The sequence below is a fragment of the Delphinus delphis genome, chromosome 15 (genome assembly GCF_949987515.2).
Source record: "Delphinus delphis chromosome 15, mDelDel1.2, whole genome shotgun sequence".
NCBI classification, from domain to species: Eukaryota; Metazoa; Chordata; class Mammalia; order Artiodactyla; family Delphinidae; genus Delphinus; species Delphinus delphis.
The window spans coordinates 39640403-39665024 of NC_082697.1; the positions used below are offsets into that span (position 1 = coordinate 39640403).

The following is a 24622-nucleotide window of genomic DNA, read 5'->3' on the forward strand; positions in this document are numbered from 1 at the left end:
AAAGAAAGAAAGAATGCCATTTGCAGCAACATGGTTGGACCTAGAGATTATCAAATTTAGCAAAGTAAGTCAGAAAGAGAAAGACAAATACTATATTATACCACTTACATGTAGAATCTAAACTGTGATACAAATGAACTTATTTACAAAACAGAAACAGACTCACAGACATAGAAAACAAACTTATGATTACCAAAGGGGAAAGGGGGTAGGGGAGAGGAGTTTGGGATTAGCAGATACAAACTACTATATATAAAATAGATAACCAACAAGGTCCTACCGTATAGAAAAGGGAACTATATCCAATATCCTGTAATAAACCATAATGGAAAAGAATATGAAAAAGAATATGTATATATGTATAACTGAATCCTTTGCTGTACACCAGAAACTAACACAACATTGTAAATCAACTATACTTCAGTTTTTTTAAAAAAAAAAAAAAGCGTATTTCTAATCACAAAATAGCCTAGATAGGGTGTTCTGGGCAGAGTTGGAATGGGATGCCTGTTCCAACTAATCATTCCTCTCAGGTCATCCCGGACAGAAACATCCAGCCGGCAGACAAGGGAAAAAAGAGAGGCTCACACACAGGAGATTTTTATGGGCTAGATATGAAAGTGGCATCCATCACTTCCACCCACATCCTATTGGCCTGAACCCAGTCACATGGCTGTATCTAACTGCAGAGGATATTGGGCAATGTAGTCTACTGTTAGGGCGAGGAAGAAGAGGAAACAGGTTTTGGTGAACACCTAGCAGCCTCCACAACAATCCCTAAATGCTAATTGTTCTTACACCCAGAAAAAGTCTCTTGTTTTGACTTTGTAAATCTGTTTTACACCTCACATAGAGTATGCATGTGTTTAACGTTTTTTTGATTCAGTCCTTATCTTTTTGGGATACATACTGAAATATGTACCAGTGAAATGATATGATGTCATGGATGTGCTTCAAAATAATCTGAGAATAGAGGGTGAGAATACAAATGAGACAAGAATGGTCATGAGTTCTGTTGAAGCTGGGTTATTTATTATATTCTCTTTAGTTTTGTATATATTTTTTAAATTTTCCATAATAAAAAGGTTTTTTTTAAAAGAGTACACTAAAACTACTCTTTGCTGTCTTCCAACAGTTTTTAGAAAAAAATACATAGTAAAAACAATAAAATCCTGACCATAATAGACTACAAGATTGTCTTCAATGACATTTACTATAGGTACACTGGCTTATTAATTTCTCTTGCTTTACCCAACTATTCCAGTAAAATAAGCTTGTCTGCAAAAGAAATGGACCGATAATAAAAGATAACGTCTGTGAGATAATAGTATAATCAAGACAGAAGAGTTAATATTCCTAGGTCAGCTACTTATAGTAGGAACAGTTTAAGAAGAGTTAATTTACTGGGTAGGGTCTGTATAAAAACCACATTTGTTACATTCATTAAATAAACATGAATTTAGCATCTACTCCATGCAAGGCACTGTGCTCAGCACTAGAAATATAATGATGAGGAGGCAGCCGTCCCTGTCTTGAGGATTGTACTTGTCAGGACGGGTTGAACTAGCTGCATAGCAAACATCCCCAAATCACAGTGGCCTTGAACAACAAAGCGTATTTCTCACTGTGCAAGGTTAAATGCAGGTATTCCTGGTAGCTCTCGTTTGAGCAGTAACACAGAGATTTGGGCTCCCTCCGCCTCAGAGTCCTCTGCCGTGTAGAAAGCAAAGAGAGAGTGTGATAGATGATCACTCGGGTTGTTTTATGGCCAGACCTGAAAGTGACAGAGCTCTCCACAGTCCCATCTAGACCCAGTGTTGCTGGAAAATGTCCTCTAGCTGTGAACACAGGAAGAAGAAAACTGGATACTGGGGTAAGGGGGATGCACTCTGGAATGTTCTACCATAAAGATGACACAGGTTTAGTGAAAACGCAAACATGCAAACAGACCCATTCTACTAGGGCATAGTAAGATCAATAATAAAGATATGAATAAGGTGCTGTGGGAACTCTGTAGAAGGAGGTAGGATTTTAAAAACTTGTATCAGCTATTGGTATATGATTTCCTAAATGTGCTTGAAACTTAATTTGCTTGGGCTACTAAATTTGTAATTCTTTTTTCCCAAAAATTACAATCCAGTTTTCCCTAACTCCTCAAGAGTAGAGCACTGCTGGTAGCCTGTTTGGCAACGGTAGTCACAGAGCATGGAGGTTTATCAATACTAGTTATGTGTACTTACTAGAACATAAACTCACCTGGAATCTGGATCTCACAGCATGTAAGAATTTTAATAGCATTCATTCATACATTTGTTCAACATTTTATAAAGACTTCTGTCCCCAAAATTCAATTTACAATTTTTACAACGTTTTACAAAGACTTTGATCTCCAACCCTCCTTTTATAAATTTACAAGAATTTACACTCACTGCAAAGATTTCTCTCCAAGGTTTTTTTAAAAGTTATTTTTCCTTGGGATAGAAAAATGTTAATTTTAGATGAGAGTAGAGGTCGTTGAGGCTCACATGTGGGGACTGTGTGTGATGGAAATGCAGGATAACAGCAGTAGCACCTGGATTCTAGTTTAGACCAGCCTGCCTCAGGCAACAGGAAAGTCATTTGTCCCTGTGTGCCCACATCACAGTCTGGCACAACTGGGGGTGAGAGCCAGCATTAAACTCTCTCTGCATACAGGATTCTAGTTTGCCATCTTAATTTATATATTCCATCCATGTGCTGATTATCCTGCACTCCCCCACCCTTTTCTAAGTGATTCTAATTAGAAAACACGCAGGAGGAACCTTGTGGGATCGCAAAACCGCTGCGATCTCCTCTTTGATCTGCCATCTGAACCAGGGACCGCGTATTGTTTCCAATTCTTCCCCAGCGCTGCAGTTGACAATTATTGGCATCTTAGAGCCTGGGGATTGCAGTAAGATGCCTGACAGGACCGGCTGCCTAAACATTTAAAGCACTCACTCCCTCCAAACATCTCCCCCTTCCCAACGTCCCCCACAAAAAAAAAAAAAAAATTACTGAAAAGGAAAGAAATCGAATGCTTTAAAAAGCTGTCCATTTCTTAATAAGATGCTAGGGTTGGTTGGGGTTTTAAAGATGCTCACAACGCATCTCTAGAGTAGCAACTAGCCCTTCTTGACCCTGACACAAATAAAACCAACCAGCATACCATACCTTAACCACTGCCACGGTGGCCCGAGGAACTTTCGGAATGATGAAAGTGTATTTTTGTCTTAATTTGGGTAAGACTTGGGTGAGGTGCCTTGCGTAAAGACGTGAACTCGGAAGGTAGTTGACTTAAGAACCTTACTTCAGTTTGTAGGGATGGGGGCGGGGGGAGGGGGCGTGCCGGGGAGAAAGGTTTGTTTATTTATTTAATTTCAGTCCCCAAGGGAGAATGGAGAGGATCCATTCCGGGGACACTGGATTCCAGAATGCGAATTGGGCTTGGAAATTTGCGAAATTTGTGAATGCCTAGGCTGAAGGCTCCGCTCACGGGGAGGAAAGGACTGGGCGGGCACAGGGGAGGAGGGAAGGAGGAGGGGGAGGCGGAGGAACAGCAGTATAAAAGGCCCCAGCCAGAGCGAGCGCCAGCCACTCCGAGCCTCCTGGAGAAGGCGGGAGCCCGAGCAGGACGCGCCGGTGCCGCTGCGGTGATCTGAGCCCGGCACTGGACCCGGTTCTCTCTTGCATCCGAGGAGAGGACCCCTTGCCCTCTGCTCGACCCTCGAGCCCTTCCACTCGCCGGCTGCCCCCTGCAAGGCATGAGCTGCGCTCGGGAGCCCGAGGCTTCAGCGCGGTCATGAGGCGCTGGCCCGGGAGCGGCGGCTGTGCGACGGCAGCCCCCAGGTCCCCTCCGGGCGCGGCGCCTCCGGGATGAGACCCCCGACACGCGACTGCCTGAGCTGAGATTTACCCCCAGTGCCCCACCTCCGTTCTGCGCGCCTGAGCCCGCGGGCACTCGGCCCCTGCAGCTTCCCGCCGAGACACCTGCGCCCTGGACCAGACGGACGCCCAGCGAATCGGACTCGCCTGCCTTCCCAGGCTCTACCCCGCGCCGCGGGCGCCTGAGCAGAGGTGCTCAGAGAGCGGGCGGCCCACCGTGCGGGAGCGAGTGTCAAGACCTTTCTGGAACGAAACTCTATCTTCTCCCTCATACATACGCACGCCAGCTTGAGGGAGGGGCGCACAGTCGCAGACAGACACCTGGCTGGTCCGGCACCCTCTCCGTCTCCAACACCACAACTCCCAACTCCACCTTGTCAATAAAGGTTTCTAAACTCGCCCAGGCACCCCCCCTCCGCCCCGCTACCCACAGCCCCGAGGCGCAGTGCGCACAGGGCTCGGCCCTCGCCGCCCACAGCGACCTCGGCAGCGGTGGCGCACAGCCCAGCAGGCGGACGCGGACTCTGGAGGGGCGCGCAGGTCACCTCCAGACAGTGACAGCCCCCGGGTGCCGGAGCCCCCATCCAGAGCCGGCTCACCCTAAGACTCGGCGGCGGGGCGGCGCGGCCCGCGGCCCGAAGGAGCGCAGGGAGGAGGGGAGGTGGTTCGTCGGGTGAGTGGCTCCGGGCGGCAAGGGCGGGGGAGCCCAGCGTGGAGGTAACTCTGGGCCGCCACTGAAGCCCTCCTCCTCCTCCTTCTCCTCCTCCTCCTTCTCCTCCTCCTCCTCCTCCCCGCGCTCCTCTGGCGGCCGCTCCCGCTCCAGCTGCGGCGCCGCGGCCACATCTGGGGCGCCCATGTGCGCTCGGGGGCTCGGCTGCGCCCGCCCCGCCGTCGCCCCCGCTGCCCCCTGCCCGCAGGGTGGTCCCCGGCCCGGCCCGGGCCCCTGGCGGCCCGTCGTCCCCACCGCCGCCGCCGCCGCCGCCGCCGCCGCCGGGGAGCGCCGGGGTTTGCTCCGCAGCCAGCTTGGACGCCCCCGGCCCCGCCGTGGCTCCGCCGTGGTGCGGCGGCGGCGGCGGCTCCTGCTCCCCCGGCCCGGCGCGCCCCGGCGCGCCCAGGGCCAGCCCCTCGGGCTCGGGGAGCGGGGCCCCGGCGGGGGCCGAGGCGGGAGCCGCGCCGCCGGGCTCCCGGGCTCCGACTCCTCCTCCCCCGCCGCCGCCGCCCGCCGCGCCGGGTCCTAAAGCCGCGCGCCTCAGGAGGATGGTACGCCTGGCGGCTGAGCTGCTGCTGCTGCTGGGGCTGCTGCTGCTCACGCTGCACATCACGGTGCTGCGCGGTTCGGGAGCCGCCGACGGGCCGACCGCGGCCAACGCCAGCCGGACGCAGCTGCAGGTGAGTGCGCTGCTGGAGAGGGGCGCGCGTGGCAGCGGGGAGCCGGGTGGCGGGGAGCTGACCTAGCTAGCACCTGATGGTAGCGAGGAGGCGGGTCCCCGCCCCACCGAAGAGCATCTGTTTTGGCAGCAGTTTTGCCGGGGCCACAGATCTCCGGCTGAGGCGGAGCGGGGTACGTGCCTGGAGGCTGGACCGCTTTGGAGGTCTGGCAGGCACGCTCCTCCAGGTCGTCTGTCACCAGGTACCTGAGGGTGCTAGCTTGAGATGGGCGGAGGAAGTGTGGAGTATGTCTGTGTTTGCTTTGGGGTGCTGCCACTCTTTGGTTACCCTTTAGAGACTGAGTAACGTTACTCTGGGAGGAGGGGGAAGCGGAAGGAGACTTTAGGATAAATCCCCAAACTGGGTTTGGGAGGAAGAACCCCCAGTGAATCTGCCCCCTCACAAAGCTACGCAAAGGTCAGCAAATAATTTCCCCGAAGAGAATGGCCAGACATCCCCTGTTCGCCCACGTGGTCCCCATGCCTCCCTTATACCTCCCCAGCCAGGCGGAGGGCGTGGAGTCAAGCCACCGGTTGTACTTTGGCCCGGCGTTACCTGGGGCTTTTAAACTTACAGCAAAGACTTCTTCCAGCGTTCTGCCCCTGTTGAAGGTCTCCTTAGGAATGGAATTCTGATGGTCTGTGCAGCTCCAAGGCAGGGGAGGGGGTCGCAACTGGGGAGCGGGTAGTGGGCGTCAGACACAAGAGGAATTCTCTGGTTTCCAAATAAAGGATTGTCCAGGTAGGGATTTCCTGCCGTTGTCTTGGGAAGAAGCGCCTTTCCTTGGCTCTGTCAGACGTGTGACAACTGTCAACTTGGGGCATGGGTAGAAGTCAGCAGGGATTTTCCCAGGAAGCAGCGGGAATTCTCTCCTAAAATCTCCTCCTCAAACAACCCCTCTAAAACTCTTTATGTCTAGATAAGCATTATTCATTGTTCCCAAAGGGCTTTAAGACCATTGCCCCTATTAGTTCATTTCTCACATCTTTATGTAATTTGTTGCCTGAAAACCCTACTGTTGTAGAGAGAAGGAATTCACTTAAACACTTCCACAGTGCTTACCATGTGCTAGTTTTAAGTGCTTTACAGAACTTAACCGATTTAATGATGTACTATGCTGTTAATATCCTCCCCTGATAGATGCAAAAACTGAGGTACAGAGGTTAAGAAACTTGCAAGGTTTACACATTCCAAACTCTTGATTAGTTACACCATGTTTTCTCTCTGCCAGGATGTTATATAGACTAAAGCAAGGTGATCCTTACACACAAATGCAAAACCAGGAATGAAAAAGTATGCACCCCAGAGCCTAAAGTTCTTTTAAATTGGGAACATTTCCGAAAATATCCTAACTTTATGAGGCCCTCTTCTCTTCTCCTGTGGGCAAACAGGTACAGTGACAGCCTGACGGGATTCCTTTGGGGAAATTGAAGACACCCCATTCTGTAGATGGTGGTACACCGACACACTCTAACACTGTAAGAACAATTCCTAATATCTTCGAGATTTCTGGAAGTCACATTTTATACATGATGCTTTCTTTTCTCGTGGACTCATGAAAAGCTGTAAAAATGATGTTCTATGGAAAAGTAAATTCGGCAGATTCCTTTATGAGGTGTTTGCTATCATTAGAATAACCTAGGCTTGGCCTTTTCTGTTTGACTGGTAAGGTGATGAGAGAAGCAGCTGGTGGATGTGGCAACTGCAAAGGGGAAGTGGATTAAATTCTCAAAAGAGCGTGTGGCTGAAGAACTGTCCCAAGAGGGCAGAAGAAATGGGGGATTTAGAAAGAGTAACGCTCCTAGGAGTATCTTGGGTCCCAAGTAGCTGCTAATCCATCAGCTTTCAGCTTCTTTTGTAATTGTGTTTGGTTATTCTGTCCACTCAATGAACTTATTCAGGCAGAATGATGAGTTTAACAGTTTAGTTCATAATTTTACTCTCTTTTGTAATTTGTTATTATAAAAGTTTTATATTCTTCCTGACTGAAGTTATTTCTTTGGCCCTCTGACGCTCCAAAGGTATTATGATTCAAATGGAGAGAATATATTCCTTCAAGTGAGGAGGTCTGCAAAAGACATTTATTAGTTTATCGTTTTCAGGGCCCAGGATGTTAATTAGCTAGTAGCAGGTGTATTTGAAAACAAAACTGTGGATGCCATATTCTTTCTGTTTACCGGTCATGTTTAACCTATCTTTTTTTTTTTTTTTCCGCTTCATTGGGTCTTTGTTGCGGTGCGCAGGCTGCTCATTGTGGTGGCTTCTCTTGTGGAGCATGGGCTCTAGGCACATGGGCTTCAGTAGTTGTGGTGCTCAGGCTCAGTAGTTGTGGCCCACGGGCTCGAGAGCACAGGCTCAGTAGTTGTGGCACCCGGGCTTAGTTGCTCCGTGACATGTGGGATTTTCCCGGACCAGGGATTGAACCCGTGTCCCCTGCATTGGCAGGTGGATTCTTAACCACTGCGCCACCAGGGAAGTCATAACTTATCTTAACTAACTACATTTAAACTTAAGTTTGCTGCCTCTGGGTTATCTTAAGCTGCTAAAATCATTCTTTGTAACCGGAAAGTTCATCAATTCTTACATTACATTATTTGTGTTGTTATCTCTGTTTAAAATATTCTAAAATATGAGGTTGGAGTCAGAAATACACAATGGTAGCTTTCTTTTCCCAAATTGTAGTATATTTGGGAACATTTAAAAGAGAATGCACCTTTATTAGAGATCTGGCATATCAAGGGCACCCAACAGTAAGAATAACAATAGTAGCTAAGATTTGTCAAGTGCCTTTTATGTGTCAGACACTGTTCTTAGCACTTTTCATATATTTTCTTTTTAAATCCTCACAAAAATCTCGTGAATTAGGCATTATCGTTATCCCTGTTTCAAATGAAAAAACTGAGGTTGGGTAACTTGCCCACAGCTGCAGAGCCAGAAGCTGCTTAATTTGTTGTTGTTATTTTATAAGTTTAAAAATCTTTGAAGAATATTTGTATTCCAAGTTCTTGAGAAAGTCATCCTGCTGGCTACAAAAGAGAAAAAGTCTTTTAAGAATTTACATTTTCTTTCTTTCTTTTTTTTTTTCAGGGCTTAGGTTTTGGGGGTTTATTTATTTATTTATTTATTTATTTTTATTTTTGGCTGTATTCGGTCTTTGTTGCTGTACTCGGGCTTTCTCTAGTTGCGGCGAGCGGGGGCTTCTCATTCGTGGCGGCTTCTCTTGTTGTGGTGCACGAGCTCTAGGTGAGCGGACTTTAGTAGTTGTGGCTCGCAGGCTCGAGAACGCAGCCTCAGTAGTTGTGGCGCCCGGGCTTAGTTTCTGGGTGGCATGTGGGATCTTCCCGGACAGGCCTCAAACTCGTGTCCCCTGTGTTGGCAGGCGGATTCTAACCACTGCACCACCAGGGAAGTCCCTAACAATTTACATTTTCAAACACATCTTGACAGTCTTATTGTGTCAAATATGAGCATATCTATCTATCTAAATTATATATACATACATAAACACACATATATAAACATGATCTAACATGATTTTTTTGGTAGTTTCAACATAGTAGGAGATATGTTTTTTGACTCTGTAAGTGACTGTCTCTGTACTCTTAGGTATACTGTTATGAGGTGGTAGTAAAATGCTTTGAACACACTATTTCTAGTGGTTATGTGGCTCATAAAAATAATAAATAATGATGTTAGTCTTTGTACTGTTTTCAGTATTTTAAAACATCTAATAAGAAATTTTACAGTGGTCAGCAACAGCTGTATACAAATGCACAGAAAAATCAACTTTTTTCACTTTTGAATGAAATCTTACCTCCTCTGGTGTCATGTTGATCAGATACTCAGCTTAGTTCTTTCATATGTCTTTAATTGATAATAGTAAGAAAACAAATATATATATATTAAAAAAGCAGTCTGGAAGACAGAATATCCCAAAATATAGAACCACAGGCAATGATAAGAATAATGATAATAATAGTATCCCTTTTACTTGAAATTCAAATGAGTGTCTCTCTACTAAATCTCAGATTCAGAAGCATGAATTTCTACAGATTTTACATAGTAAAGCTAGAACTCATTAAAACAATGAGATTTAAGGAAGTGTTAGAAATCATCACATTGATCATTTTTACAATAACATTAAAGCAAACCAAACTCTGAAATGTAACTAAATGTCTTTGTTCTCTAATTCCTAACTACCATCTTTATCAGTACATTCCTCCGTCATCCCTCTACTTGCCTTCAACAAAACTGCTCAGCATCTTGTACTCACTGCTTCAGACTCACAAGTTGATCTGAGCTATGTTAATAACAGTAAAAGCAAAAGCAACATTTATTTGTACTTAATGCTACTGAGTTTCCTTACAATGACCCTATGAGATAGATAGTATTTATATACCCATTTCACAGATGATGAAATTGAGACCTGGAGAGATTTGAGTAACTTGCCCAAGGCCACACAACCAAGGTTGGCAGGGCCAGGATTCAGACCCAGCGAGGCAGGAATTCTTGTTCCAGTTCATCAACAAGATGCCTCCAGCTCTGATACAAGTCAACAGCCATTGTGTTTCTCGTTTCATGACTTGCCTTGCCCATTTTCCAGGCAGGCTGTCTGCTTTTATCTCAGGTATTCTTTATAAATTATGAATAACTGTCCCACTTAGCTATTGCTATATAACAAACCATCCCAAAGCACAGTGTCTTAAAACAATCACATTTTATTTGCTCATGACTTTGTGTGTTAGCAGTTTACCCTGAGCTCAGCTGGGTGGTTCTTCTGCTGACCTTGCTTAGGATTATTCATGTGGCTATAGCTTTCTGTTGGCTTGACGTAGGCTAGATGGTCTAAAAGGGCCTCACTCCAGACACTATAAAACTCTTAGAGGAAAACATAGGCAGAACACTCTATGACATAAGTCACAGCAAGATCCTTTTTGAACCACCTCCTAGAGAAATGGAAATAAAAACAAAAATACACAAATGGGACCTAATGAAACTTAAAAGCTTTTGCACAGCAAAGGAAACTGTAAACAAGATGAAAAGACAATCCTCAGAATGGGAGAAAGTATTTGCAAATGAAGCAACTGACAAAGGATTAATTTCCAAAATTTACAAGCAGCTCATGCAGCTCAATATCAAAAAAAAAACAAACAACCCAATCCAAAAATGGGCAGAAGACCTAAATAGACATTTCTCCAAAGAAGACATACAGATTGCCAACAAACACATGAAAGGATGCTCAACACCACTAATCATTAGAGAAATGTAAATCAAAACTACAATGAGGTATCACCTCACACCAGTCAGAATGGCCATCATCAAAAAATCTACAAACAATAAATGCTAGAGAGAGTGTGGAGAAAACGGAATCCTCATGCACTGTTGGTGGGAATGTAAATTGACACAGCCACTATGGAGAACAGGATGGAGGTTCCTTAAAAAACTAAAAATAGAACTAACATATGACCCAGCAAACCCACTACTGGGCATATACTCTGAGAAAACCATAACTCAAAAAGAGATATGTACCACAATGTTCATTGCAGCACTATTTACAATAGCCAGGACATGGAAGCAACCTAAGTGTCCATCGACAGATGAATGGATAAAGAAGATGTGGCACATATATACAATGGAATATTACTCAGCCATAAAAAGGAATGAACTTGAGTTATTTGTAGTAAAGTGGATGGACCTAGAGTCTGTCCTACAGAGTGAAGTAAGTCAGAAAGAGAAAAACAAATACCTTATGCTAACACATATATATGGATCTAAAAAAAAATGGTTCTGACAAACCTAGGGGCAGGACAGGAATAAAGACACAGACATAGAGAATGCACTTGAGGACAAGGGGAGGGGGAAGGGTAAGCTGGGACGAAGTGAGAGTGGCATGGACATATATACACTACCAAATGTAAAATAGATAGCTAGTGGGAAGCAGCCACATAACACAGGGAGATCAGCTCAGTGCTTTGTGACCACCTAGAAGGGTGGGATAGGGAGGGGAGTGGGAGATGCAAGAGGAAGGAGATATGGGGATATATGTATATGTATAGCTGATTCACTTTGTTATAAAGCAGAAACTAACACACCATTGTAAAGCAATTATACTCCAATAAAGATGTTAAAAAAATAAAATAAAAGGGCCTCACTCATATGTTTGATGGTTGGTGCTGGCTGTCACCTATGCTCTCTCTTCATCCTCAAGGAAGTTATTCCACATGTCTTTACATGGTGGACTCAGAGCAGCAAGAGAGTAAATCAGAAATTGCAAGGTCTCTTGATGAACTTGGACAACTTCAGCCACATTCTACTGGCCAAACATACCACTTGGTCATCTCACGTTCTAGGGGACCAGAAATAGACTCCTCTTGATGGGAGGACCAGCAAAATAACATTGCAAAAGAGTGTGTATTCAGTGATGGGAGGAGTCATTGTGGCTGTCTTTGCGAAATAGCTACCATATTGACCTTTTATCTCATATACTTTGCAAATGTTGAACCAATCTTTCACTCATTTTTTAACATTGTTTATGCTACTTTTGGCCATGCACAAACTTTCCACTCTAAATATAATCAAATCTGAATCATTTCCATTACGACTTTTTGTTTTCTTGCCTTACTTGAGAAAGGGTTACTCAAATAAGGATTGTCAAAATCTTTAAATATATTTTGTTCTAACAGTTTTATAGTGTTTTTGTTGTTGTTGTTGTTTAGAACTACAATCTACTTTGAAGTTATTAGTGGGTTTTAGGTTTAAGATAAAGATATAACTTTGTTTTTTGTCCAAGTGAGTAGCCACTTCTATCATATTTGGTAAATACTCCATTCTATATTTGTTGGTACAAAATATCAGTTTTATCACATGTTAAACAAATTTTCACATATATGTTAGTCTATTTCTTTACCTTCATTTTTCTATTCATGTACAAACACCACACTTTTATTTCATGTAGCTTCACAGTATTTTTTAATAGGACAAATGCCCTGTCATTAACATTCTTTTTCTTTTTTTTTTTTAAGTATTAAAAAACATGTATTCTTGAACAGAAACTTTTTTATTTTTTTTTTTAGGATAACAAAGCTATTTTAGTATTATTTAAAATAAGAACAACCTTTAAACCGTATGAAGTGGGCAATAGGGGAGAAGCACGCCTTCCTGAGAAGGGTTCTCCGAAAAGGGTCTTCTCAGGGGCAAAGGCAGCAAGGGTGGGTGGGCAGGAGGGAGTGCAGGCCTGGACATCAGCAGTGCTTCCTCGGGGTGGGCTCTGCAGCTAAGAGAGGTGGCTCTGGGGCTTGGCAGCTCCTGGCTGGAGTGGAGGGAGCTGGCCTGGCGGTCTGTGCCAATGACTCAGGCAGGGGTAGGGCAGGAGTCAGCTGGGTAAAAGAAATGTGGGTTTGAGTGTCAGGAGGAGGTGGCCTTGGCTCTCAGGACTCAAGGGGGACGTCAGGCTGCAGGAGGCCTAGGCCCAGGAGTGCTGATCCGCCCCCATCTCTCCAGCGAGGCTATGTGACTGTGCCCTGGGCGGGTGGGGGGTGGGGGGCCTCACAGCAGGGTGGGCGGCAGACAGGCAAGGCTCAGGCCAGGGCTCAGTGTCCTCTTCTCGGAGGCGCTTGCACCCGGGGCAGATGCTTCTTCTCAGAGGCCCCGGCCTGGGCACAAAGACAGGGACCACTCCATTCCTCATCACGGGCCGGAAGGCCGACAGCCTGGGCTCGGGGCTCTCAGACCTGAGAGGCCCGTCGAGCCGCCTTTGTCCTTCCTCGCATCGGCTGAGGGCCCTCAGGGCGGTCTCCTTGGCACAGGGGTCCGGGGACTCCTGGCTGGGCGGACACGTGGACAAGCTGCTTAGGCTTTCAACGGGGGCGGTATGGATGTCCACCAGGCTCTGCGTGTGGCAGAAGAGGCGGGCGTTCCACTGGGACCTCATCGTGAAACCGTTGCTACATGGCCGGAAAACCCCAGCCCCGAGGAGGTGCGGAGGGGCGGCCCGCTGGGAAGGCGCCTCCAGCCTTGGGGCACCGAGGACCCGCGGACCTGGTAGTACTTCCAGCTGCGCAGGGCGGCGGGGAGCGGCCGCCTGCTGCGGAACCAGAGCCCGTGATCCTGGTGGCGGCGGCGGTAGCACAGGATTTGGCACCCGTCCCGGCCCATCGGGAGGCAGGTGCTGCGGGCGGGCCCGATCCATGGGAACCATGCGGACCAGCGCTTCCGGGCGTGGGCTGGCTACATGGCCTTGGCCGTGCCCAGGTACATGCTCAAGTAGCTGCCCATGCTCGCGGGTGAGCGGGGTCGGACCTTCGACGGGCTTTGGCTTCTGGGCGGCCCCGAAGTCTGTAGACGCGAAGCTTACGGCGCTGAGGCGACCGTTGGCATCGGGGTGTGGGACGGTTCGTGGGGCGTCGGAACCTCTGGGCACGAGGTCCTGCGCGCGCTAGGCCGGGGCCTCACGGACTCATTTGGGGCCTCGCGGACCCACCCGGGGCCTCGCGGACCCGGGGCCTCCCGGACCCGGGGCCTCGCGGGGCGCCCCTGTGTTCTGAGCACAGGGGATCCTTCAGCTCCCACTGCTGGCCCAGGCGCTTGGCTCTGGGTGGCGGGGGAGCCCTCCACATTTTGCCCTTGACATTTAAAGGGAGAAAATATAATAATTTGTACCAGGTTCCGAAAATTGACTGAAGGGCACTCTCTTTCATTACTGTAAAAATAAACAAAATGCACTTGAATGCTCCTTTAAGGAAAAAGAGCGAATTTACTTGTATTTCTACAAAGGCTGTGTGCTTCTTCTAGAATGGTTGCTAATGTCACTTTTTGTAATTTTATTCTTTTTTTTTTAACATCTTTATTGGGGTATAATTGCTTTACAATGGTGTGTTAGTTTCTGCTTTATAACAAAGTGAATCAGTTATACATATACATATGTTCCCATATCTCTTCCCTCTTGCGTCTCCCTCCCCCCCACCCTCCCTATCCCACCCCTCCAGGCGGTCACAAAGCACCGAGCCGATATCCCTGTGCCATGCGGCTGCTTCCCACTAGCTATCTACTTTATGTTTGTTAGTGTATATATGTCCATGCCTCTCTCTCGCCCTGTCACAGCTCACCCTTCCCCCTCCCCATATCCTCAAGTCCATCCTCTAGCAGGTCTGTGTCTTTATTCCTGTCTTACTCCTAGGTTCTTCATGACATTTTTTTTTCTTAAATTCCATACATATGTGTTAGCATACGGTATTTGTCTTTCTCTTTCTGACTTACTTCACTCTGTATGACAGACTCTAGGTCTATCCAGCTCATTACAAATAGCTCAATTTCGTTTCTTTTTATGGCTGAGTAATATTCCATTGTATATATGTGCCACATCTTCTTTATCCATTCATCCGATGATGGGCACTTAGGTTGTTTCCATCTCCGGGCTATTGTAAATAGAGCTGCAATGAATATTTTGGTACATGACTCTTTTTGAATTTTGATTTACTCAGGGTATATGCCCAGTAGTGGGATTGCTGGCTCATATGGTAGTTCTATTTGTAGTTTTTTAAGGAACCTGCATACTGTTCTCCATAGTGGCTGAACCAATTCACATTCCCACCAGCAGTGCAAGAGTGTTCCCTTTTCTCCACACCCTCTCCAGCATTTATTGTTTCTAGATTTTTTTTTTATTTTATTTGTTTGTTTTTTTTGTTTGTTTGTTTTGCGGTATGTGGGCCTCTCACTGTTATGGCCTCTCCCGTTGCGGAGCACAGGCTCCGGACAAGCAGGCTCAGTGGCCATGGCTCACGGGACCAGCCACTCCGCGGCATGTGGGATCCTCCCGGACCGGGACACGAACCAGTGTCCCCTGCATCGGCAGGCGGACTCTCAACCACTGCGCCACCAGGGAAGCCCTGTTTCTAGATTTTTTGATGATGGCCATTCTGACTGGTGTGATGATATCTCATTGTAGTTTTGATTTGCATTTCTCTAATGATTAATGATGTTGAGCATTCTTTCATGTGTTTGTTGGCAGTCTGTATATCTTCTTTGGAGAATTGTCCATTTAGGTCTTCTTCCCATTTTTGGATTGGGTTGTTTGTTTCTTTGTTATTGAGCTGCATGAGCTGCTTGTAAATTTTGGAAATTAATCCTTTGTCAGTTGCTTCATTTGCAAATACTTTCTCCCATTCTGAGGGTTGTCTTTTCGTCTTGTTTACGGTTTCCTTTGCTGTGCAAAAGCTTTGAAGTTTCATTAGGTCCCATTTGTTTATTTTTGTTTTTATTTCCATTTGTCTAGGAGGTGGGTCAAAAAGGACCTTGATGTGATTTATGTCATAGAGTGTTCTGCCTATGTTTTCCTCTAAGAGTTTGATAGTTTCTGGCCTTACATTTAGGTCTTTAATCCATTTTGAGCTTATTTTTGTGTATGGTGTTAGGGAGTGATCTAATCTCATACTTTTATGTGTACCTGTCCAGTTTTCCCAGCACCACTTATTGAAGAGGCTGTCCTTTCTCCACTGTACATTCCTGCCACCTTTATCAAAGATAAGGTGTCCATATGTGCGTGGGTTTATCTCTGGGCTTTGTATCCTGTTCCATTGTTCTGTCTTTCTGTTTTTGTGCCAGTACCATACTGTCTTGTTACTGTAGCTTTGTAGTATAGTCTGAAGTCAGGGAGCCTGATTCCTCCAGCTCCGTTTTTCATTCTCAAGATTGCTTTGGCTATTCAGGGTCTTTTGTGTTTCCATACAAATTGTGAAAATTTTTTGTTCTAGTTCTGTGAAAAATGCCAATGGTAGTTTCATAGGGATTGCATTGAATCTATAGGTTGCTTTGGGTAGTAGAGTCATTTTCACAATGTTGATTCTTCCAATCCAAGAACATGGTATATCTCTCCATCTATTTGTATCATCTTTAATTTCTTTCATCAGTGTCTTATAATTTTCTGCACACAGGTCTTTTGTCTCCTTAGGTAGGTTTATTCCTAGATATTTTATTCTTTTTGTTGCAATGGTAAATGGGAGTGTTTTCTTGACTTCACTTTCAAATTTTTCATCATTAGTATACAGGAATGCCAGAGATTTCTGTGCATTAATTTTGTATCCTGCTACTTTACCAAATTCATTGATTAGCTCTAGTAGTTTTCTGGTAGCATCTTTAGGATTCTCTACGTATAGTATCATGTCATCTGCAAACAGTGACAGCTTTACTTCTTCTTTTCCGATTTGGATTCCTTTTATTTCCTTTTCTTCTCTGATTGCTGTGGCTAAAACTTCCAAAACTATGTGGAATAAGAGTGGGGAGAGTGGGCAGCCTTGTCTTGTTCCTGATCTTAGTGGAAATGCTTTCAGTTTTTCACCATTGAGGATGATGTTGGCTGTGGGCTTGTCATATATGGCCTTTATTATGTTGAGGAAAGTTCCCTCTATGCCTACTTTCTGCAGGGTTTTTATCATAAATGGGTGTTGAATTTTGTCAAAAGCTTTCTCTGCATCTGTTGAGATGATCATATGGTTTTTCTCCTTCAAGTTGTTAATATGGTTTATCACATTGATAGATTTGCGTATATTGAAGAATCCTTGCACTCCTGGAATAAATCCCACTTGATCATGGTGTATGATCCTTTTAATGTGCTATTGGATTCTGTTTGCTAGTATTTTGTTGAGGACTTTTGCATCTATGTTCATCAGTGATATTGGCCTGTAGTTTTTCTTTGTGACATCCTTGTCTGGTTTTGGTATCAAGGTGATGCTGGCCTTGTAGAAGGAATTTGGGAGTGTTCCTCCCTCTGCTATATTTTGGAAGAGTTTGAGAAGGATAGGTGTTAGCTCTTCTCTAAATGTTTGATAGAATTCACCTGTGAAGCCAGCTGGTCCTGGGCTTTTGTTTGTTGGAGGATTTTTAGTCACAGTTTCAATTTCAGTGCTTGTGATTGGTCTGTTCATATTTTCTATTTCTTCCTGATTCAGTCTTGGCAGGTTGTGCATTTCTAAGAATTTGTCCATTTCTTCCAGATTGTCCATTTTATTGGCATAGAATTGCTTGTAGTATTCTCTCATGATCTTTTTTATTTCTGCAGTGTCAGTTGTTACTTCTCCTTTTTCGTTTCTAATTCTATTGATTTGAGTCTTCTCCCTTTTTTTCTTGATGAGTCTGGCTAATGGTTTATCTATTTTGTTTATCTTCTCAAAGAACCATCTTTTAGTTTTATTGATCTTTGCTATTGTTTCCTTCATTTCTTTTTCATTTATTTCTGATCTGATTTTTATGATTTCTTTCCTTCTGCTAACTTTGGGGTTTTTTTGTTCTTCTTTCTCTAATTGCTTGAGGTGCAAGGTTAGGTTGTTTATTCGAGATGTTTCCTGCTTCTTAAGGTGAGCTTGTATTGCTATAAACTTCCCTCTTAGAACTGCTTTTGCTGCATCCATAGGTTTTGGGTCGTTGTGTCTCCATTGTCATTTGTTTCTAGGTATTTTTTAATTTCCTCTTTGATTTCTTCAGTGATCACTTCGTTATTAAGTAGTGTATTGTTTAGCCTCCATGTGTTTGTATTTTTTACAGATCTTTTCCTGTAATTGATATCTAGACTCATGGCGTTGTGGTCGGAAAAGATACTTGATACAATTTCAATTTTCTTAAATTTACCAAGGCTTGATTTGTGATCCAAGTTATGATCTATCCTGGAGAATGTTCCATGAACACTAGAGAAAAATGTGTCGTCTGTTGTTTTTGGATGGAGTGTCCTATAAATATCAATTAAGTCCATCTTGTTTAATGTATCATTTAAAGCTTGTGTTTCCTTATTTACTTTCATTTTGGATGATCTGTCCATTGGTGAAAGTGGGGTGTTAAAGTCCCCTACTATGAATGTGTTACTGTCGATTTCCCCTTTTATGGCTGTTCATTTTTGCCTTATGTATTGAGGTGCTCCTATGTTGAGTGCATAAATATTTACAATTGTTATATCTTCTTCTTGGATCGATCCCTTGATCATTATGCAGTGTCCTTCTTTGTCTCTTCTAATAGTCTTTATTTTAAAGTCTATTTTGTCTGATATGAGAATTGCTACTCCAGCTTTCTTTTGGTTTCCATTTGCATGGAATATCTTTTTCCATCCCCTCACTTTCAGTCTGTATGTGTCTCTAGGTCTGAAGTGGGTCTCTTGTAGACAGCATATATATGGGTCTTGTTTTTGTATCCATTCAGCCAATCTGTGTCTTTTGGTGGGAGCATTTAATCCATTTACATTTAAGGTAATTATCGATATGTATGTTCCTATTCCCATTTTCTAAATTGTTTTGGGTTCGTTATTATAGGTCTTTTCCTTCTCTTGTGTTTCTTGTCTAGAGAAGTTCCTTTAGCATTTGTTGTAAAGCTGGTTTGGTGGTGCTGAACTCTCTCAGCTTTTGCTTGTCTGTAAAGCTTTAAATTTCTCCATCAAATCTGAATGAGATCCTTGCTGGGTAGAGTAATCTTGGTTGCAGGTTTTTCTCCTTCATCACTTTCAGTATGTCCTGCCATTCCCTTCTGGCTTGCAGAGTTTCTGCTGAAAGATCAGCTGTTAACCTTATGGGGATTCCCTTGTGTATTATTTGTTGTTTTTCCCTTGCTGCTTTTAATATGCTTTCTTTGTATTTAATTTTTGACAGTTTGATTAATATGTGTCTTGGCTTATTTCTCCTTGTATTTATCCTGTATGGGACTCTCTGTGCTTCCTGGCCTTGATTAACTATTACCTTTCCCATATTAGGGAAGTTTTCAACTGTAATCTCTTCAAATATTTTCTCAGTCCCTTTCTTTTTCTCTTCTTCTTCTGGAACCCCTATAATTCGAATGGTGGTGCGTTTAATGTTGTCCCAGAGGTCTCTGAGACTGTCCTCAGTTCTTTTCATTCTTTTTTCTTTAGTCTGCTCTGCAGTAGTTATTTCCACTATTTTATCTTCCAGGTCACTTATCCGTTCTCTGCCTCAGTTATTCTGCTATTGATCCCATCTAGAGTATTTTTAATTTCATTTATTGTGTTGTTCATCATTGCTTGTTTCATCTTTATTTCTTCTAGGTCCTTGTTAAATGTTTCTTGCATTTTGTCCATTCTATTTCCCAGATTTTGGATCATCTTTACTATCATTATTCTGAATTCTTTTTCAGGTAGACTGCCTATTTCCTCTTCATTTGTTTGGTCTGGTGCATTTTTATCTTGCTCCTTCATCTGCTGTGTTTTTTTCTGTCTTCTCATTTTGCTTATCTTACTGTGTTTGGGGTCTCCTTTTTGCAGGCTTCAGGTTCCTAGTTCCTGTTGTTTTTGGTGTCTGTCTCCAGTGGCTAAGGTTGGTTCAGTGGGTTGTGTAGGCTTCCTGGTGGAGGGGACTAGTGCCTGTGTTGTGGTGGATGAGGCTGGATCTTGTCTTTCTAGTGGGCAGGTCCATGTCTGGTGGTGTGTTTTGGGGTGTCTGTGGACTTATTATGATTTTAGGCAGCCTCTCTGCTAATGGGTGGGGTTGTGTTCCTGTTTTGCTAGTTGTTTGGCATAGGCTGTCCAGCACTGTAGCTTGCTGGTCGTTGAGTGAAGCTGGGTGCTGGTGTTAAGATGGAGGTCTCTAGGAGATTTTCCCCGTTTGATATTATGTGGAGCTGGGAGGTCTCTTGTTGACCAGTGTCCTGAAGTTGGCTCTCCCACCTCAGAGGCAGAGCCCTGACTCCTGGCTGGAGCACCAAGAGCCTTTCATTCACACGGCTCAGAATAAAAGGGAGAAAAAGTAGAGAGAATTAGTAGAAGTAGGAAGAAAGAAAGAAAGGAGGGAAGGAAGGAAGGAAGAAAGAAAGAAAGAAAGAAAGAAAGAAAGAAAGAAAGAAAGAAAGAAAGAAAGAAAGAAAGAAAGAAGAAAAGAAGGAAAGAAAGGAGGGAGGGAGGAAGGAAGGAAGGAAGGAGGGAAGGAAGGAAAAAAGACAGAAAGAAAGAAGATACGGTAAAATAAAATAAAGTTATTGAATTAAAAAATAATTATTTAGAAAAAAAAAAGGGACGGATAGAACCTTAGGACAAATGGTGGAAGCAAAGCTATACAGACAAAATCTTACACAGAAGCATACACATACACCCTCACAAAAAGAGGTAAAGGGGAAAAAACTATAAATCTTGCTCTCAAAGTCCACCTCCTCAATTTGGGATGATTCGTTGTTTAAAGGAGGGAAGGGAGGAAGGAAGGAAGGAAGGAAGGAAGGAAGGAAGGAAGGAAGGAAGGAAGGAAGGAAGGAAGGAGAAAGAACGTAAAGTATAATAAAGTTATTAAAATTAATTATTAAGAAAAAAATTTAAAAAAAAAACAACAATGGACGGATAGAACCCCAGGACAAATGGTGGAAGCAAAGCTATACAGACAAGATCTCACACAGAAGTATACACATACACATTCACAAAAAGAGGAAAAGGGGAAAAAATCATAGATCTCGCTCTCGAAGTCCACCTCCTCAATTTGGGATGATTGGTTGTCTATTCATGTATTCCACAGATGCAGGGTACATCAAGTTGATTGTGGAGCTTTAATCCGCTGCTTCTGAGGCTGCTGGGAGAGATTTCCCTTTCTCTTCTTTGTTCTCACAGTTCCCAGGGGCTCAGCTTTGGATTTGGCCCTGCCTGTGCGTGTAGGTCGCTGGAGGGCGTCTGTTTTTTGCTCAGACAGGACGGGGTTAAAGGAGCCACTGATTCGGGGGCTCTGGCGCACTCAGGCCGGGGGGAGGGAGGGGTACGGTGTGCGGGGCGAGCCTGCGGTGGCAGAGGCCGGCGTGACGTTGCACCAGCCTGAGGCCCGACGTGCGTTCTCCCGGGAAGTTGTCCCTGGATCCCGGGAACCTGGCAGTGGCGGGCTGCACAGGCTCCCCAGCAGGGAGGTATGGAGAGTGACCTGTGCTCGCACACAGGCCCCTTGGTGGCAGCAGCAGCCTTAGCGTCTCCCGCCCGTCTCTGGGGTTCGCGCTTTTAGCCGCGGCTCGCGCCCGTCTCTGGAGTTCCTTTAAGCAGCGCTCTTAAACCCCTCTCCTCGCGCACCAGGAAACAAAGAGGGCAGAAAAAGTCTCTTGCCTCTTCGGCGGGTGCAGACTTTTCCCTGGACTCCCTCCCGGCTAGCCGTGGTGCACTAACCCCTTCAGGCTGTGTTTAAGCCGCCAACCCCAGTCCTCTCCCTGAGCTCCGACTGAAGCCCAAGGCTCAGCTTGCAGCCCCGCCCGCACCGGCGGGTGAGCAGACAAGCCTCTCGGGCTGGTGAGTGCTGGTCAGCACCGATCCTCTGTGCGGGAATCTCCCCGCTTTGCCCTCCGCACCCCTGTTGCTGTGCTCTCCTCCGCGGCCTCGAAGCTCCCCCCTCCGCCTCCCGCAGTCTCCGCCCGCGAAGGGGCTTCCTAGTGTGTGGAAACCTTTCCTCCTTCACTGCTCCCTCCCGCTGGTGCAGGTACCGCCCCTATCCTTTTGTCTCTGTTTATTCTTTTTTCTTTTGCCCTACCCAGGTACGTGGGGAGTTTCTTGCCTTTTGGGAGGTCTGAGGTCTTCTGCCAGCATTCAGTAGGTGTTCTGTAGGAGTTGTTCCACGTGTAGATGTATTTCTGGTGTATCTGTGGGGAGGAAGATGATCTCCGCGTCTTATTCTTCCACCATCTTCCCAGCACCCCTCAACATTCTTTTTCTTGGAAATTTTTATAAAATGTTTTCTTTCAAACAGACTTTAGAATTATTTTGTTTAAAAATTCATTGAGCTTTTATTAGGAATTGCTATATATATTGGGGGGGTAAGTTTAGAAGAATTGAGAATTTTATAATATTTAATCCTCTCATTAAGGACATGGTTAAGGTATCTATTTCTTGAGTAAAGTTTTAGATTTTCTTCATCTTTTCACATTTCTTTTGACAAGCTCTTTTCTAGGTTTGATTGCTATTGTGAATTTTCTGTTTTATTTTCTGTTATATTCCCCAATTTGTTAGTTCCAGAATCTAGGAAAGCTATACTTAGCAGTATATGCTTACATTTTTCTTGGTGTGTACATGAGAACTAACAATATCCATTTCAGTAGTGATATCATTATAGTTCCACGGCATTAATTGAAAACCCTTCTTTTTCCACTTTTGCACTTTAAATAATAAGAATTATCTGTTTCTTATAAAATTGTTAGAATTCACTCATTTTAGCTGTCTTGGGCTTGGTACCTCTTTGGTTGAGACCTCTGATTAATGTTCCATGTTATTCCATGGTCAGTAGCCTATTCAGATACTATAACTTTTCTCTAGTCATTTTTGATAATTTATATCTTCTCAGAAAATCATACATTCTACTGGAGTTTTACTTTATCAGTATAAAGTTTGTATGTAATACAAGCATATTTTAAAACTATTTCATGACTGCATATTGTTTATGATGTACTGTCTTAAATCTCTTTATAATACCTGTCAGATCAAGATGGTTAATTATATTATGAAAACCCTTCAAATCTTGATTTATTTATTGTTTACTTAATCTGCTGATTCCTCAAAAACCTTAATTGCATTCTGACACTACCATTGTGGGTTTGTTTGTTTCTCCTTATTATCCCCTTAATTTTCACTTTACTTGTTTAGAATCCATGGTGTTAGGACATAAAATGTCTTTTTTTTTGATGGTTATATTTTTATCAAGGTGAAATTCCTTTATATATATCTTTTTATTGACATTTGTCTTGAACACATTTTTTTGTTTGATAGTAATTTTGCATCTCCTGCTTATTTTTTTTCTCTTGCCATTAATTATGTGTCTTTTTCCAACCTTTATTTTCAACTTTTCTCTGCCTTTTTTGTTTGAATATCTCTCTTATTAATAACCAATAGCCAAATTTTCTTTTGCCATGAATATAACCCATTTATATTTATTGATTACTAATAGATTTGAAGGTGTATTTTCAATTTTATTTGGTGTTTTCAAATTTCCAATTTTCTTCATTTTACCTCCCACCTTCCAATTTATTATCTCGTACTTTGACAAGAGAGTTAGCCTATGTCTAAACTTCCTCATCTGTAAAATAGGTATACAAAGACTATTTCCCAGTGTTATTGTAAGGATTAAAACACTGAATGCATGTAAGTGCTCTGTTAGAACTTGGCACTTAAACATTTAATAAGTATTTAAATATTATTTACTTTGCTCATAACCCCTCAAGTTTGGAAATTGTTCTATTTCTCTAACTCTTAACATTTTAACAAACAGATTTAAACTTACACTTTTCTATCAATGCTGAGAGCCAGTCAGTATTTATAACGTAAACCTCCCCAAAACAAAATTCCAACATGCTTTTTCTTTCTCTTATCTCTATCTCTCAAATTTTAATCACATTATCTGAACATTTAGTGCTAGATCATTCCTTCTTCTTTGTTTCTTTTTTTCTTCCTTTTTTCTTTCATTCTTTTTCATTATATCTATCTTAGGAACAATTTCTTAGCAGTAGTATATTCTCCCAATAATTACTTAGACTTAACTATAAGATTTATTTATTTATTTATTTATTTATTTATCTGCTGCTGCTTCTGGAATCTCATATTCTCATTTTTATTTTGCTGGAATACATTCTCAATAAGTTCTCTCAGAAAGGTTTTATCACAGGATAAGCTCTCTGAGATCCTAAATTTTTAAGCACATCTTTATTTACTTCTCACATTTAAATGCTAATTTGGCAGTTGGCTATGTTCTATCTTGTTTCCCCTTAGAATTTTGAAGATATAATGCATTTTTTTTTACACCGTCTCATGTTTCAGTGAAAAGTCTGATGATGTTTCTTTGCAGGTGATTTTTTTTTAAGTGGAAGACTTTAGGATTTTTCTCTTTATTCACAATGTTCGGAAATTTTATCTGTTTGTGTTTAGATTTAAGGCTTTAGTTGTTAGTTCTGTTCAGCACTTGGTGGACCCTTTCAATCTGAATCCTCAAGGTTGTCTTCAGCTTATGAATATTTCTTCAGTAATTTCTTTGCTTATTTCCAATATCCTTGTCCTCTCCTTCTGGAACTCCTGTTAGACTTTGAAACTAATATTGGGATTTCAAGATCTATCAGTCTTCCATGTCTCAATTTTTTTCTCTTGTAGTTTTATCTCTTTGCATTTTTCTAGTGTGTTTTATGTCTTACCTTAATCTTCCAGCTTTTGCCACCCTAGTGCTAGCTTTTTCACTCTTTATCAGTTTCCTGTCCTCATCCTTTTCACCCAGCTTCTATAGCTTCTTCTCTTTTCTTCCCTTCTTTTCTCTTCCTTCACCCCTCCCCCTCCTCTCCTCCTCTTCTTTTTTCTCTCTTTACATTTTTTAAAGTT

At 43.5% G+C, this 24622-nt stretch overlaps 1 protein-coding gene across 1 annotated transcript in view; it reads left to right on the top strand.

The window, feature by feature from the left end:
* Positions 1-5160: 5160 nt before the first annotated feature.
* ISM1 (isthmin 1) overlaps positions 5161-24622 on the top strand; it is an 86746-nt gene continuing 67284 nt past the window's right edge. The window contains exon 1 of the mRNA XM_060032898.1: positions 5161-5292. Within this exon, the coding sequence (XP_059888881.1) occupies positions 5161-5292 (132 nt within the window). The remainder of the gene's footprint in view (positions 5293-24622) is intronic.